Source organism: Chlorocebus sabaeus, chromosome 24, assembly GCF_047675955.1.
Source record: "Chlorocebus sabaeus isolate Y175 chromosome 24, mChlSab1.0.hap1, whole genome shotgun sequence".
In the NCBI taxonomy this organism is placed as follows: Eukaryota; Metazoa; Chordata; class Mammalia; order Primates; family Cercopithecidae; genus Chlorocebus; species Chlorocebus sabaeus.
The window spans coordinates 71,747,984-71,765,304 of record NC_132927.1 but is presented as its reverse complement, the minus strand read 5'-3'; the positions used below and the strand labels follow the sequence as shown (position 1 = coordinate 71,765,304).

The window sequence follows — 17,321 nt, the reverse complement described above, 5'->3', positions numbered from 1 at the left end:
CCCCCAGGAGCTGGAGGCTCGGGTGCCAGAAGGTCAGCATCTCTTTGAGAACCTCCTTCGTCTCAGGCCGGCAAGGGGGACCTCGGACGAGCTGGAAGATCTGCGCTACCAGTGGATGCTGTACAAGTCCAAGCTGAAGGACTCCGGCCACCTGCTGGTAGGTGCCAAGGATGTGCAGGTCCCAGATTCCAGGGACAGGACTGTAGCTGGGCCTGGATTTGCCTGAGGATACAGTGCTCAGCCCACATCCACCCTGCCCTGTGCAATCACACACCAGGCAGAGATGACTACTCAGACAGAGGACAGGGACACCCAAGGGTCCTGGACACTTGACTCAGGTGATGCCATTTGGCCATCCAACCACCTCATGAGGCTGGAGTCCCAATCAGGACAGCAGTGACGTTGTAATTAACGTGTAAGGAGTGCTTCCTACCTCCCAAGCCGAGGGCTCTGTGTGCACTGTCCCATTCAGTCCGTACGGTTCCCCTCTGCTCAAGTCATTGTATCTCCAGCCTCTAGATGGGGAGCTGAGACTCCAAGCAGTGAAAAAACTTGCCCAAGGCTCTATGGGTGGTTGGTGGCAGAGCCAGCCTGTAGACACACGCTTGTGTTGTAGGTGTGACCTGGGGAAGCACTGGAGTGGCATCAGGAGCCCTGGGGTCCAGCCCCATGTTTCTAACTTGCCCTGTGTCTGAGTTGAGCAAGCACCTTCGCTTTTGGGGGGCCCCTGTGTCTCCTCACACAAAATAATAATAATAATAGCAAAATAGTAATAATCATAACCTTTGCTCAATGCTATGTCCTCATAACAGCCCATTAAAGGAGGTGCTGTTATATGCCTTGTGAACCAATGAGGAAACTGAGGCACAGAGGTTAAGTTTCCTAGGTCCCTAAGTCTGAGGAGGGTGGTGAGATGGCCCCTAAGGGCCCTTTCAGCCTCAGACCCCAGCCCAAGCTGGGCACCCCAGGCTTTCCTGGCCCTGTAGCAGCCGAGATGGCCACTAGGTGTCATCCTAGCCCAAGCCAGGTCGGCCATGGCCCCAGCCGGCCTTGGCCACCGCCTTTCCAGACAGAATCCCAGCTGGGCCTGAAGTGTGTTAAAAAGCTCATTAAATCGAATCACCTGCTGGCTCAGGCTGTCCAGATGACCAGAAGTTTTAAAGAAACACTCCCCTGACAAAATGAATATTCCATTACAGGCTCTGTTGGGATTTAAGTTTCACTCACTTAACTTATTTTTTTTCCCCCTTTTCCTCTCCTTCCCTAAAATAACAGACACAAAGTTCTCCAGGGGAGCCGACTGGATTCCAAAAGGTACAGTGTCTGCCATCTGCTCCACACAGCCAGCGGGCAGGGTGCCTGGAGGGTTGGTGGGCCCGTGACACTGGGGCAGGACTCGTGGGCTTTCTGGAAGGCTCCAGGAAGACCAAAGAACATTTATGGGGGATCAACTCTGGGCTGCGCTGTGCTGGCCCCAGGATTCTTGGTCTCAAGAAGCCCCAGGCTTGGGGGGAAGCTGGCCAGGCTGTGCAGAGTCCTCCGCTGTGACAGGCACATAGGAGAGAGGGGATCTTGGAGTTCACCCTCCCAAATCAGGACACGCTGGGGAGTGGACAAAGATGCTACCAGTGATTACGCTGTGACAACAGGTGTGAACCGGGACTGTCCCAGGAAACCTGGGTTGTTGTGGGCAAACTGGACGATGTGGCCACCCTGGTGGTGGAGGGTCTGCGGGGCCCAGTAGGGACAGGAGAGGGAGGGATTGTGCCTTTGCGTTCTACTAGGCAGGTGTTTCCACTTACCCTATGGAGCCATGCTCAGAGTCACTCCCAGGGCCTTTGCAGGCTGAAGCAATAACAATAACAGCAGTAATAATGACAACAATGAGAAACAGGTATGATTCTTACTCGAGATGCTATGTATTGGCCATCCACTGTGTGTGTAAGGAACTGTGCTAAGTTGTGGTTAGGGCCCCTCCTGTAACTCGCCCAGTAACACCCAGGAGGCAGTATAATCTCAACTTTCAGCGTGAGGAAACAGAAGGGGCAAGCCTGAAGTGACTTGTTCAAGGAAGGCCTCAGCCCCTCAGTGGTCTCTGGCCTCTGAATCCAAACCCCATGTTGTTAACCTTCCACGGTGTGACTTGCAGAAGACTTCCCTGGGGCCCGGAGTGTCTCCCCATTTCTGGAAAAGCCAGGTGTAAATCGGTGTCCCCTGGTGCCACTGTTTCCAAAAGAACGAGTGCTGTGTTTTCTTGCTAGGCACTGGGCCGTACTGACACAAGCCTCCAGCGTGCTCTGACTCACGGCGCTCTGAGTTCCTTGAGATCTCTCATTCTTGGGAATCTGAGTTTCCTAGAAATCTGTGATTTCTTCTTGGCCTCAGGCTGGTGTCATAAGTAACATCTGTAGGAGAGTGGATGACACACGAACTGGGCGGGGCAGTCACAAAATCAAGGCTGGGCTCTGGGCCCAACACCAACTGGCTTTGTGGCTTTGAGGAGTTGTTTGGCTCTTTGGGGCTCACTTGCCCCATCTATAAAATGGATATTTTTTTTTTTTTTTTTTTTTTTGAGATGGAGTCTCTTGTCACCCAGGCTGGAGTGCAATGGCATAATCTCAGCTCACTGCAACCTCTGCCTCCCGGGTTCAGGCACTTTTCCTGCCTAAGTCTCCCGAGTAGCTGGGATTACAGGAATGTGCCACCACACCCGGCTAATTTTTGTATTTTTAGTAGAGACGGGGTTTCGCCATATTGGCAAGGCTGGTCTCGAACTCCTGACCTCAGGTGATCCACCCTCCTCAGCCTCCCAGAGTGCTGGAATTACAGGCATGAGCCACTGTGCCCAGCCTAAAATGGAACTATTAATGGCAACCTTATTTACTTCATGAACTTAGTTTGAAGATCATGTGAACTGCTGTATATGAACGTAGAAGTGCTTCTGATCACTTAAACCCTGCCCCCCACACACCCCAGTTTCGAATAACAAACAGACTTCTCATGAGATAGGGAAAATCATCAAGAAAGGACAGGTGTTCTACACAGGCCAGCCGGGTGGGCCCTGATGGGAGACGGGGGACCCAGGACCTGGTGTCCAGACTGACTCTAGCTCCTGCACTTCAAGCCTCTCTCTGGTTGGAAGCCCCCACCTATGCAGCCCCCAGGCCAGGATCCATGTGGGTGTCAAGTCTGGGCCCCCTGGTGTCTAGCCATGGTGCCTAGCACATAGTAAGTGCTCACTAAATGTTTTTGAGTAGTGACATTTGTAGACTGACACCAGCCCTCCAGTGCAGGCCCAGGTTCCTACAACCTGTAATTAATGTGTTACTGTGGTATGTTCATAGCCATAGTGTTCATTGCTATCTCTACGTCGCCTCCCTCCCTCCCTCCCTTCCTTCCTTCCTTCCTTAGTGCTGACTTTGTGCCAAGCTCTGTTTTAGGCACTGGGATACATCAGTGAACAGAAGAGCAGTGACCTGTCCTGTACACTGTACATCCTACTTGGGTGGAGAGAGGGGGATGGGGCCAGAGCACACGTGTCCAGCTGATGTTTCTCAGTAGCACAGTGGGAATCTCTGGATCAGAGAGCTCTGAAGGTCACACCACTTGGGATCCATGTAGCCCTGAGGTGTATCTTGTCTATGACCAGAAGACGTTGGGCACAGCTTGGTGGGGTATGCAAAGCAGGAAAGCCCTAAGTGACTAAAGAATCTGCTTACTTGGGCTATGTTTAAAACAATTGGATGTGTAAAAATTTGACTTTGGTGCTTGCTGGCTTTTGAGCTAACGGATCTCAGCCCACTGTGAAGAAGTAAACAACGTGGGGGCCAATACACAGAGACCGTCTGTGGCTCCTTTATATGACAGCTGGTTAAAACATAGATTATTGGACCCCACCTCTGCAGTTTTCGATTCATTAGTTTTGGGGTGGCCCATGAATCTGCATTTCTGACACGATCCCAGGTGTTGCTGCTGCTGGGGGCCTGGGGACCACACTTTGAGAACCACCACTTTACACTCTGGATTCAAACCCAGGCTCCACCATTAGTGTGTGTGACCTCCAGTGAGTCATTTAGCCGCAGTCTTCCAAACTCAAATGTGAGTTCACTGAGCTCCTGGTAGCAAAGTTCCTGTTGTAACAATGGCACATAGTAGGTTCTCAAGTGCTGTGTGAATGGGGACCTGGGAGACCTGCAGACACCGTCCTGCTTTTCTTTCTGAGGGTAAAGGGAGCAACGGCACATCTGAGGGGGAAATCCTCCCTTTGCTTCGGTGTGTGCGTGGTTCTTTGCGGGTTGGGGTGTGGCGTATGCGTGTGTGGTTATGCGCACGCATGCACATATGCACATCCACAGGCCTGGCAGGTAGAAAGTAGGTGCTGTCTTCAGAGGCTGTAATCTTGCCAACTTAAAAACATTCCACGTATTATTTTTGGTCTAAAGGGAAACGGGGAAAAAAAAACTTACCCCAAAGCTAATTATTTATGAGCAGTTGGTTCTCCACACTTTTTTTCCTCCCTCCATGCTCCAAGTCACTGAAAGCCCCAGCTACGTCAGTGGCTTCAGCCTGCTTGTTTGTATAAACAGAATAATTAAGATTTATTAAATTTGCAGCTGCCTACGCACTTGCCAACTCACTGCCGCGGGCGTGTTTGCCTGCAGCATTTAGACACGTGAAATGTAATTGCTTTTTGAGTTGCAGTTGCGCTGTGAGTCAATTGCATTCCTTGCATTGGCCCAGGGAAGTGGAATAGCCCTACCTGAGGCAAACTTTTAGTTGGGGATGGATTGGCCAAAGGTTCTGTGAGCCAGGGTGAAATAGGGCAGTGCTAGTTTGCAGAAACAGAGAGCAGGCATCTCCCATCCATTTCATATGTGGGCTCTTGGACTATAGATCCAGATGTTGTGTGACCTGAGAGTAGCATTTTATTTATTTGACTATGTTTCATAGGTTTTAAGACTCATATTTTTTCACATTTTCACATCTCTGGAATTCGGGTGTCTTATTACAATGTAGTTCTTCCAGTGAAGATTTAGATTTACTGCCCATCACCCCTAACCTGAGATTCCTTTAAATTAAAATGTCTGCTTGCGGGTTGTGTTCTGTTTGGGTTTCCTTTGGACCACACTGGTTGTGTAAACGGAGACCGCCAACCTTGGGGAGCTCCAGCCCGTGGTTCAGACTCTTGAGGAAGAGTTTTGGTTTCCCACCCTTCACCCAGTGCCAAGAGAAGACCTGGAATTTCCTTGCCCCCTCTTTCTTTGAGGTGGGTTTCTCATTTCTCCTTATAGTGAAGATGCAGCTCCCTCGGTCCCCCATACTGATGTGGGCTTTCCAATTAGATGCGCCATCTTGGTTACTGTTCTTTTCTTTCTTAGCGGTTTGTAAAATAATGGTGCACTTTTTAATCAGCGTCTTAGATTGGATGAGCTACTGCGATACCCAATCTCAGTGAGTATTCCATGTTAGATCATAACTTTCTGTCTTTGCAAAAATCCCTTTTGTGTGTCAGGCCCTGTACTGGGCACGCATGTGCTTGGTCCTTAATACTCACAACTGCCTTCTCCTTTTATAGTGGGAGGAAATGGTTTCTGGGCCCCTTGGCCCCTTCTCTCACTCGTGGGATGGGGTCAGATGGGAGCCAGGAGAGGCAACATAGCTTGAGTTTGTACTCCTGTGACTTACCGTGGAACTCCAGGGGCAGGTCACATCTGCTTCTTCCCTGGTCACAACCAAAGGCCTGGGCTTTGCTAGGGCCATGCAGTCTCTGACCTCTAAAAGACAGAGCCAGGGACAGCCTTCACCATGCTCTGTGTCATCCCACGGCCTCACCACTCCGTCCATCTACAGAGCCCAGAAACAATCGGTCTTCGATGATTTGTGAACAAGTTGGTGCTAAAACTTTGGTGGTGAAGTATTTGAAACTAGTCCTTGACTACCAAGATCCAGAGAAGCATTCTCTACACTTGCTCACTCACCTTCCACCCCACAACTCGTCTGAAATTCATCGCAGTGAGGTACCCAGCAGCTACTTCTTCACTAAGGCCAGTGAACTGCTGTCCTCATCACACCTGGCCCTGGGGCACTGGGACTGATGACCACGGCCTCCTCTTCCAGCTGCCTCTATCCTGATGCCTCTCTCTTTGTTTTACTGCTTGCCAGCTATCTAAGTCAGTGTTGATAACACTCAATGTTAATGAAATACTATTATTTAATCCACAGTTCATATTTTAAAATTTTAAGCTGTCTCAATAGTCTCTTTTGAATTGATAGACTTTTGTTTTTGAGCAGCTTTCGGTTTATAGAAAAATTGAGCAGAATGTACAAAGTATTCCCATAGACCTCCTCTCATCCCAGCCCCCTCCATCTTGCGTTAACATCTTGCATTAGTGTGGTCCATTTGCTAAGGATGATGAACCACTTGATACATTGTTAATAACTCAGTTCACAGCTTGCCTCAGCACCCACTCTTGGTGTTGTACAATCTATGGGTGTGGACAAATGTCTAATGACCACTGAAGTATGATGCAGAACAGTTTCACTGCCCTGAAAATCCCCTGTGCTCCACCTATTCATCCCTCCCCACCTCTCCCCAGGCCCTGGCAACCACACATCTTTCTGCTGTCTCCATGGTTTGCCATTTCTAGGATGTCCTATGGCTGGCTTCATATACTTGGCAGCCTTTCAGACTGACTTCTTTTACCTGTCAACCTGCATTTAAGGTTCCTCAGTGTCTTTGTGGCCTGATAGCTCATTTCTTTTTTCTTTTTCTTTTCTTTTTTTTTTTTTTTTTTTTGAAATGGAGTCTCACTCTGTCACCCAGGCTGGAGTGCAGTGGTGCAATCTCTGCTCACTGCAACCTCTACCTCCCAGGTTCAAGCAATTCTCCTGCCCCAGCCTCCCGAGTAACTGGAATTACAGGCGCCTGCCACCACACCAGGCTAGTTTTTTGGTTTTTTTTTTTTTTTTTTTTTTTTGTATTTTTAGTAGAGATATGGTTTCACCATGTTGGTCAGGCTGGTCTCAAACTCCTGACCTCAAGTGATCTGCCTGCCTCGGCCTCTCAAAGTGCTGGGATTACAGGCATGAGCCACTGCGCCTGTCCAATAGCTCATTTCTTTTGACCACTGAATCATATTCCATTGTCTGGACGTACCACTTACAGTCTTACTGGTAGATTTTTTTTTCTCAGTCCAGGATCCAATCCAAGATCACACATTGCATTTATTGTCACATCTCTGTTTTCCTCCAATCTGGCCCAGTTCCTCAGGTTTTCCTAATTCTTCTTGACCTTGACCTTTTTGAGTACAGGCCAGACAGTTTGTGGAATATCCCTCGATTTGGGTTTCCCTGCTGTTTCCTTGTGATTGGATTTGGTGACAGGTTCCTGGCAGGAATGTCACAGAGCAGTGCTGTGGTTTACTTGTGCCTCTTATCAGGAGACACATGGCGTCAGTATGTCGCACATGGGCTGTGTTCACTCTGATCATCAGTTAAGAGTGGGAGGGATGGCATTGGGAGTTATATCTGATGTAAATGACGAGCTGATGGGTGCTGACGAGTTGATGGGTGCAGCACACCAACATGGCACAAGTATACATATGTAACAAACCTGCACGTTGCACACATGTACCCTAGAACTTAAAGTATAATAAAAAAAAAAAAAAAAAAAAAAAGAGTGGCCGCCCTTAGGGAGCTTCTCCCTGTGAAGTTCCTACCATTGTTTTTGTAATGGATAAGTGACCTGTAGGGGCTGGGTAAAGGCACTAGAAATACAATACCTCTTTCTTCTTGGGTGGTATCCTCAGGTTCTCCAGGACCTGTCCCTCTCCTGGGTCACTCTCCCTGGCACCTCCTTCCATGCGTGTGGTTTGCACACTATCTTGTGGGTCACTCTCCCTGGCATCTCCTCCCATGCCTGTGGTTCATGCACCAGCCGGTAGGTGGCTCTCCCTGGCACCTCCTTCTAGGCCTCTGGTTTATGTACTATCTCTTGGGTCATTCTCGTCTTGGCATCTCCTCCCACACCTGTGGCTTTCTGCACCATCTCGTAGGTGACTCTCCCTGGCACCTCCTTCCACGCCTGTGGTTATGCACCATCTTCAGGCTGTGTGAGCTCTTGCTTCATCTCTAATGCAGGTCTGTCCTTCTAGCCTCAGTCCTAAAACCTCAACTTCCCACTAGATGCTTCCTTGGGGGCCCTGCAGCTGACTCAGTGGCCTCCTCCACCGTCCCACACTTGGTGCCGGCCTGGAAGCATCTTTGTGGTGGGTACTGAGACCTGGACAGTCCTGGGTAAAACCCTTAACCTCAGTGGTGATGGGATGTGACTTCCTCTCTCTAGGCCCCAGGTCAGAGCACACCCACCCTCCACAGATCCAGGTTGAACAACAGAGGCCCCAGATACTTTTGTTGTTGTTTTATTTGTTGTTTCTTGGGAGAAATGCCACGTGGGATAGTAGGAAGAGCCTGGGCTCTTGACTGACACTAGAGAGCTGAGCCTATCTGTGTGACCTTGGACTGGGTACTCTCCCAGCCTCAGTTTCTTCCTCTGTAAAATGGGCATAGGAAAGTCGGCCTCACAGAGATGCTCAAGGTGCCCAGGAGGCCGCTGAGTGAGGTGAAGAGCAGAGCTCAGGACCTTTGGGGATGTGTTTAGTGAGTTCACTAACAAGTGGAGCCCAGATGTCCTGGTGAACCATGGGCATAGTGAGAACAGCTCACAGATAGAAGGTGCCCGTGTCTCCGGTGTGGCCTCCGAGGTATTGAGGGAGAAGCGGATGGCCAGAGGTGCAGGGAGGGAAGGAGCCTTATATTCATGGTTTCATTCATTCAGCAAATGTTTACTGAGCACTGCTGAGGATACAGTAAAGTACAAGACTAATGCGGACCCAGCCTCCGAGGAGTTAAGGGCAGCACAGATCTTAATCAGTGTAAGGCCAGGGAAGGTCTCCTGGAGGAAGTGACTCAGGGTGAGATTAGAATGATCAGTCAGCACTAACCAGGTGGAGTGGAGAAAGAAGGGCAATGAGCATTCCAGACACAAGGGACAGCCCGTGCAAAGGCCCTGCGGCAATAAGACGTGAGGGTCTTTAAGGAGCTGAGAGATGGCATTTAAGGAGGGCAGTGCATTCTTCCCTGATGGGACCGAAGGTGATGATGGTGCCTAATCCCTGCATCCCTGGTGGAGGGGAAGCTTGTGGGACTTGCAGGAGCTGCCCCTCTGCCCCACACCCATCAGCCAGAGGAGAAAGGAAGTGAGCCTTTATTGGGTGCCTACTGTGCCTTTCATGCATAGCATGCGTTGCTTCATGTATCCTTCCTACATTGGTAGGCAAGTGTCACTGTCTCCCAACAGAGAAGAAACTGAGGCTCTGAGAGGCTAAGCAACATGCCCTAGATCACACAGCTAGGAAGTGGTAGAGTCAGGGTTAGAACCCAAGACTCCAAACTTTTTATTTTCCCCACATCCCATTTCACCAACGGTAGAAGATTAGGTCTCATGGACTGTGATGAACTCTAGCCTGTGATCCTCAGAAATCTGGAGTCTCAGGATCATCATGTAAGACCTTGGAGGACTCTTGGTCAGAGCCTCTGATGAGTATGTTAACTCCTCTACTCCCTCCCCACCCCCATGGGCTCATTGACCCCTGCTTCCCTACCCTCAGGGATGGTGTATTAGTCCATTTTCATGCTGTTGATAAAGACATACCCGAGACTGGGTAATTCATAAAGAAAAGGAGGTTTAATGAACTCACAGTTCCATGTGGCTGGGGAGGCCTCACAATTATGGCAGAAGAAAGGCATGTCTTATATGGCAGCAGACAAGAGAGAATGGGAGCCACGTGAAAGGGGAAATCCCTTATAAAACCATCAGATCTTGTGAGACTTATTCACTACCACGAGAACAGTATGGGGGAAACTGCCCCTGTGATTCAATTATCTCCTACTGGGTCCTTCCCACAACACATGGGAATTATGGGAACTATAATTGAAGATGAGATTTGGGTGGGGACACAGCCAAACCATATTCGATGGGGAGCTTATAACTTCCTGAGGAAGCCCTTTCTCTCTTTGGAAAAGCCAAGATTGTCATTTTTCTTGTTGGCTTCTTAGAGGGTTGTATGTGTGTGTGTGTCTGTGTTTGTATGGGCGTATGTGTGTATGTGTTTCTAAGCGTTTAGAAACATATTGAAAGGTGTCTTTTTTTAAGAGCATTTTGGAATCCAGGGACCTTTAAGTGAGGATGTGAGCTCTAAGTAAACAGGCACTGGGCAGGCTGCAGGAATCCTTTGAGAAGACCACCCCTTGTCAACACTTGTATGTGTAAACACTTTTTGGACCTTCAAAGACGTTTTTCCCAGAGGATCATGGCCAAGGCACAACCCCTCTCTTGAATAAGCAAAGTGTTAGCTCTGAGAATGGAGGGGCAAATAAAAAAGGACACTTGTAAGCAGACCCTCCATTTGGGAGATCCTTAATTACAGGCTGTTAGTTGCAGTGAAAACCCAGACTGGGTGGCCATGCTGCTCATTGTCTCTCTCCCTGGATGGGTCACATGTGTCAGAGATTTGGCTCCACCCAGCCCAGCAGTTGTGGGAAGAGCCACCTTCTCTGTGAACTCACACTCATTCAGCTGCTTAAACAATGTGTCACCCCCTACCCTCCACTCCCAAAGTCACCGCTGAAATACATGCAGCCAAGAGTACTTATTCATTGTTATAAGCAGCCTGTTTCATAAAATCAGTGTTTAAGGACTTTGGCGAGTGAACACATTTGAGGCTGCAGGCACAGGGTTAAATGTTATCATCTGGAGGAGATACTTGGAGCAGGGGAATACATGAGTTGACTCAGAGAGGAGAGGTAGAGAGACAGAACTGCCCAGGTTAGAACCTCCCAGGAACATTTGCATTTAACAGTGCTTCTTCATCACCATCGTCACCCTCACCGTCACTACCACCACTACCACCATCACCACCACCATTGCCGTCATCCTTAACACCATTGCCCTCACCTTCACCACCACCACCGTCTTCGCCTCTATCACCATCACAACTATCACCATCACCACCACCATCACCGTCACCATCATCCTTACCACCATTACCGTCACCATCACTACCACCACCATCTCTACCTCCATCATCATCATTACTATCACCAACACCATCAATCTTACCACCATTACCCTCACCATTATCACCACCACCATCTGCATCTCCATCATCATCACTATCACCACCACCACCATCTGTATCTCCATCATCATCACTATCACCATCACCACCACCATCACCAACACCATCATTCTCACCACCATTACCCTCACCATCACCACCACCACCATCTCTACCTCCATCATCATCACCATCACCATCATGCTTACCACCATTACCCTCGCCATCACCACCACCACCATCTCTACCTCCATCATCATCACCATCACTATCACCATCACCATCATCGTTACCACCATTACCCTCGCCATCACCACCACCACCATCTCTACCTCCATCATCATCACCATCACCATCATCCTTACCACCATTACCCTCACCATCACCACCACCACCATCTCTACCTCCATCATCATCACTATCACCATCACCATCATCCTTACCACCATTATCCTCACCATCACCACCACCACCATCTCTACCTCCATCATCATCACTATCACCATCACCATCACCATCATCCTTACCACCATCACTGTCACCATCATGACCACCGCTACCATCACTGTCATCACCACCATCACCATCATCACCATCACTATCATCACTATCACTCACACTTACAATCACCATCACAGTCACCACTATCCCCATCGCCAACATCACCATGATCATCACCATTTTCACCATTACCATGGTCATTATCACCATCATCACCACCTTACTGTCACCACCCCACCCCCACCCCTACCACCATTAGCGTCATGATCATTATCACCATCACCACCATCATCAAGCATCACTGTCATCATTGCCCTCACCTCCATCACCATGGTCACGATCACTATCATCATCACGGGACTGTGGCTTTTGGTGTCCTGGAGGGTGAACCTTGGTTCTCCAGGGAGCCAGCACATATATTCTATGATAATAGTACTGGTGCTATGATTACTAATATTAATAGTAATGAATGTTACTAACAGTTACTAATTGCTAGCACGATTATTATAAATAATTACTAATAGTACTAATAGTAAGAACTGGTACATTTATCAATCGAGGCATAAATATACTTTTGCTTTGAGCCCTCACCACAGCCCAGCAAATAGGGGTAGGTGTTTGATCCCCATTTTGCAGAGCAGGAAACAGAAGATCCAATATTGATTTGCCCAAGGACACATAGCTGTTGAGTAACAGAGTCTGGGTGGGGACCTGGTCTGCTAGGATCCTAAAAGCTGGGCTCATCCTGCACTCTGCAGCATCTTGACCATGAGGGCCTCACTTTTCTGAGTGACCAGCTCTTTCCCTGCACTCCTTGGCAGTCAGACATCCATGAAGCCACAACCTGGCCAGTCCCTCCAGAATTTAGAAAATGTTTTCTTGACCACTTTCAGGGATATTGTAGCAGAGAAGTCCCTTAGGCATTTGGACTTGTGAGACTGACCTTCATGTGATACTGATGGCGATGGTGATGATGATGAAATTGATGATGAAATAAAAGAAGGAGGAGGAAGAAGGGGAGAAGAGGGAAGGGGAGAGGGAGGAAAAGGAAGAGAGGGGCTGGGCGTGGTGGCTCACACCTATAATCCCAGCACTTTGGGAGGCTGAGGAGGGTGGATCATGAGGTCAGCATTCAAGACCAGCATGGCCAACATTGTGAAACCCCATCTCTACTAAAAAAAAAAAAAAAAAAAATAGTTGGGCGTAGTGGCAGGCGCCTGTAATCCCAGCTACCTGGGAGGCTGAGGGAGAGAACTGCTTGAACTGGGAGGTGGAGGTTGCAGTGAGCTGAGATCACGCCACTAAACTCCAGCCTGGGTGACAGAGTGAGACTTCACCTCAATAAAAGAAAAAAAGAAAAAAAGAAAAAGAAAAGAAAAGAAAAGGAAGAGGGGGAGGAGAAAGAGGAAACAGGGAAGACAGACAGGAGGAAGAAAGAACAGGGAAGACAGACAGGAGGAAGAAAGTGATGATGGTGAACTGGATGGTGGTGATGATGGTGATGACGATGATTTAGATGGTGACAATATTAAGGTGCGTACTAATAATGACAGCAGCTGGTACATACCTACTATGTGCCAGGCTCTGCCTCATTGGATCCTCATGACAACTCTGTCATGTAGGTACCATTACTGCCTCTATCTGTAGATGAGAAACTTGAGGTTCAGAGAAGTCGGGTGACCTTAGGATTCACAGCCAGCCCTCTGCTACACCAGGCAAAGATATATGTCACAATGACAGAGCCTGCAACTGTATTTTCTGTTCTTCCTTTCATGCCTTGAATGCTTTGGGAAAACTGCAGAAACCTTTGTTTCTGGCAAAACTTACATTAGCCCCATTTCACCGATGAGAACATGGAGACATGTACTGTCATACAGTCAGTTCAGTGCCATCGCCGCTCCTGGCATCCTCCTCACCCCCTGAACCTGCCCCCCACCCCCAGAGTCCCCCAACCCACTCACCTGTGCTGTATTGGTTCCGCAGACTCCGCGGTGGCGAGGACTGGGCTCCCTCTTCCGGAGGGTGTGCTGTGTGGCGCTCCCACTGCAGCTGCTTCTGCTGCTGTTCCTCCTCCTGCTGTTCCTGCTCCCCATCAGGGAAGAGGACCGCAGCTGCACCCTGGCCAACAACTTCGCCCGCTCCTTCACGCTCATGCTGCGCTACAATGGCCCGCCACCCACCTAATCCACTGGGGCACACAGGTGACTTTGTTCTCCAACCTCCAGCAGTCCCAGGGCCCCTCCTGAGGATGCCCGCCAGGGAAACTGGAAACAGGGGCAGGCCAAAGACTGCAGAGCTGCATCCATATCAGTGCTGTGTCAGCATTCCCAGAACAGACTTACTTTTTATACAGTGTTGTCTTAGTCTATTTATACCAAATGTGTACTACATGTGACTAGGGAACAATGTCTAGAATTTTTATATGATCTGTATGTAAATGCTCAGTATGTATAGTTTCATATATGAGGTCTATTTGGAGTTGGGAAAATTCCTAGCAGTGTCTCCCTCCAATGGGATTTTGTGGTATTGTTGACTTGGTCTGCAGTCAACTCTAGAAAGCAAGAACAATAACCTGTCACTTTCATGGCAGCCTCCTCTCCAAAGCCAATCCCAGAACTCAGATGTAATGAAAGGCCTCTGAGCTGCAATGCAGAAGAGCGGCACAGACCCTCACTCGGCGCCCAGCGACTCTGGCTTTATGCATAATGAGAACAAGTATGCTTGTCTAGTTTTAACAACCACAGAGAGTAGCTGCCACGTACGAGAAGTAGAAATGGCAATGACCAGAGGCAGGAACAGTGATAGCAGTGACAAGTGACAGAGTGATATCAAGGGAGAAAAAGAAGAGCTGCAGAGAGCAGATCCCCGAACTAAGAAAGTACAGCCGCGTGGAGGCATCGCGTGCGGGACCCCTAACCCCGGCTCTCAGCGGCTTCTGATCACACAGACCTGTGAGGACTGTCCCTGGTGATGACACCGAGCCCCCGTGAAACGGTGAGATCCTGTGCTGTGTGTTTCATTCAGGGGGAAAGGGAAGAAGACAGGCTTTATTTTTAAGATTTCCATGCAGAATGGTGAGGCACACTCCGTGAGCAGCACCCACTAGCAGTGCCCAGGAAAGATGCATTTCCTCTGTCGCTCTTGGACTGAGTTTTCATCATCGAGAGCTCAAGCTGCAGGACAGAAGGGAAGCGTCTGCCATGCCAGGGGCCAGGGATCGAGGGTCCAGGACAGAGGTGAGAGAATCTGCTTTGGAGTTCGGCCTGTCTCAAGGGCTCTCCTTCCCCTTCCCAGAAAGGACTCTGGAGACAGCAGGTCCACGGGGCCAAGAAGGTCTCACAGGCATTCTCATATGGGACTAGGGCCCAGGCCACCCCAAACCAGGCCCTCTCCAGCCAGGTGTAGGCGAGCTGGGCTCCATGCACCACCTGAGCTGGGGCTGCGGTGACTCCATGTAAGTTCCCAAGGCCAGAAACTCATCCCTTCCTTGCCAGGGAACTCTGGGATGGTTCCTAAGTGCTTAGCAACTGGATCATGTTTGTCCTAAATCAACACTAAATTTTCCCCTTAAAAAAATACTTAATGCCCACTCTTTACAAATGGATTTTGTCTGTTCAACTACAAATAGGAGCTTCAGAGGGGATTTCCTTGGACTTCTATCTGGCTTTGGAATCATAAGGTATTATAGACCCAGAAAGGCCCTTTAAGTAGAGAGGAAACTGAGGCCCTAAGAGGGCCTGACGCCCAGCACCACTGCTGTCTCACACACACTGACCCTTGGCCTTTCACCGTGAGCTCTGCCCTTGGGAGCCCCGGCCCTTGGCAACCAGGATATTCACGGGCAGGAAACGCGTGCTGCCAAGGAGAGCCCTCGGGCCTGACTCAGAAAGCATACTTTTGTTTTTCTTTTAACTCTCCTATATTTGTTATAGCTTTAAGCAGAATGTGACTTGGGCAGTATATTTCCATCCACAAGCCTGGCTCTGAGTTATTATTATTATTATTGAGATGGAGTTTTGCTCTTTTTGCCCAGGCGGGAGTGCAGTGATGTGATCTCGGCTCACTGTAACCTCTACCTCCCAGGTTCAAGTGATTCTCCTGTCTCAGCCTCCCGAATAGCTGGGATGACAGGCATCTGCCACCACACCCAGCTAATTTTTGTATTTTTAGTAGAGACGGGATTTCACCATGTTGGCCAGGCTGGTCTCAAACTCCTGACCTCAGGTGATCTGCCCGCCTCAGCCTCTCAAAGTGCTGGGATTACAGGCATGAGCCACCATGCCTGGCCATTTTTTTTTTTTTTTTTTTTGAACAGCTTTATGATAAGCTGTAGGCTTATAATTCTGCTCCTCCAAACAATACTTTTCTCTGGAAAACAAGCCCTGTGGACGCTCCATCCTTCCATCAAGTTCCTTCCCTCAAGTTGCTTCAGTTTAACTTATTTCTACAGGACCAGTACATGCAGCATTGGCAACTACAGGGGATGAAAAGTTCAAAAAGTGGATCCTACAACCCTGTGGCTTGGTTTCCAAATATCTGGAGAAATACGTGATTTCACAGAAGAAGAGAAAGCACACTTTTCCCCAGATATCTGGAAACCAAGCCAGAGGGCCGTTCTCTGCAGGCGACCATCTTACTGGAAAACCAGGGGCTGAGCGAGCCCAGGCAGCCGTGCACAGATGTCCAGTCCTGGAAGTCAGAGCTGTGGTGCGGGGGGCTTGCCAGGTTTCTGCTCTCCTATGTCACAGGTGAGAAAGCTGAGGCCCGGAATGGGGAAGAAACTGATCCATGGCCACACAGTGAGAGGCAGCAAGGCCAGAGCCCAACTGGCCGCCACGGCCCTCAGGCGGTGCCCTGCTCACTGTGGTGTGATTTCTGCGTGTCGGCAACTACAGGAACAAAACAGCCACCGGGCATGTGTGCAGCCTGTCACATATACCACATACTGGGGAAGGAGAAGCTGGAACATGCGGGCAGGGGTGGGGATATCTACCTATATTTTTAAAATTTTGATAATGATGCCATCAAGTCTGCTTGTCTGCATAACTGTTTTTTAAAAAAGAATTGCTATTTTCAGTACTTTCTTATAAATATACTTGTAATATGACGTAACAGCCCAATTACTGGTGCTTCCAAGCACAAGTGCAATCTCCTTTGCTTAAAGGCGAGCCAGGCGATTGATTGTTCTTATGACTTTAGTTTCTAGCCTCTTTAACAGCCATGCAGAGCTTTAAGGTGCTGCCTGAAAAGGTGGCGCTGTGGCACGTGTGTGTGTGTGTGTGTGTGTGTGTGTGTGTGTGTGTGTGTCTTGTTCATCTGTCTCCAAAATGAAAGGGGTCTTAGAGTTTATAAGAATTGGTACTCTGATGGCCCAACACAGGGTGTGTGTGTGCGTGTGTGTGTGTGTGTGTCAGAGAGAGAGAGACAGGAGGGGAGGGGAGGAGGGAGAGAGAGCCACCAGTGGGTCGGTTGATGAATTAGTTATCCCTGCTTACCTGTCCCTCCCACCCCTTTCTTAACCCATTTTCTGTATGTGGAAAGGCACAGGCAGCACCCAGAGGGTGTTTAAAAAGAAGAGCTGGGAGGGGGTGGGATGAGCAAGTACTGACAGCACACGAAGCCAGGACCCTGGGAGGTGCTCCG

General features: G+C 49.2%; 1 protein-coding gene across 8 annotated transcripts in view; it reads left to right on the top strand.

Annotated features, from left to right (window-relative positions):
* The window catches only part of SYNE3 (spectrin repeat containing nuclear envelope family member 3), a 97,275-nt gene extending 80,477 nt beyond the window's left edge, over positions 1-16,798 (top strand). For 7 of the 8 annotated variants that reach the window (XM_007987742.3, XM_073011299.1, XM_073011298.1 and 4 more), the window contains 3 exons: positions 8-157; positions 1,276-1,314; positions 13,662-16,798. In XM_007987742.3, coding sequence (XP_007985933.3) covers positions 8-157; positions 1,276-1,314; positions 13,662-13,862 — 390 coding nt within the window. In that variant the 3' untranslated portion in view covers positions 13,863-16,798. The remainder of the gene's footprint in view (positions 1-7; positions 158-1,275; positions 1,315-13,661) is intronic. The other variant, XM_037984459.2, reaches the window with a different exon arrangement.
* The last annotated feature ends 523 nt before the right edge of the window (positions 16,799-17,321 follow it).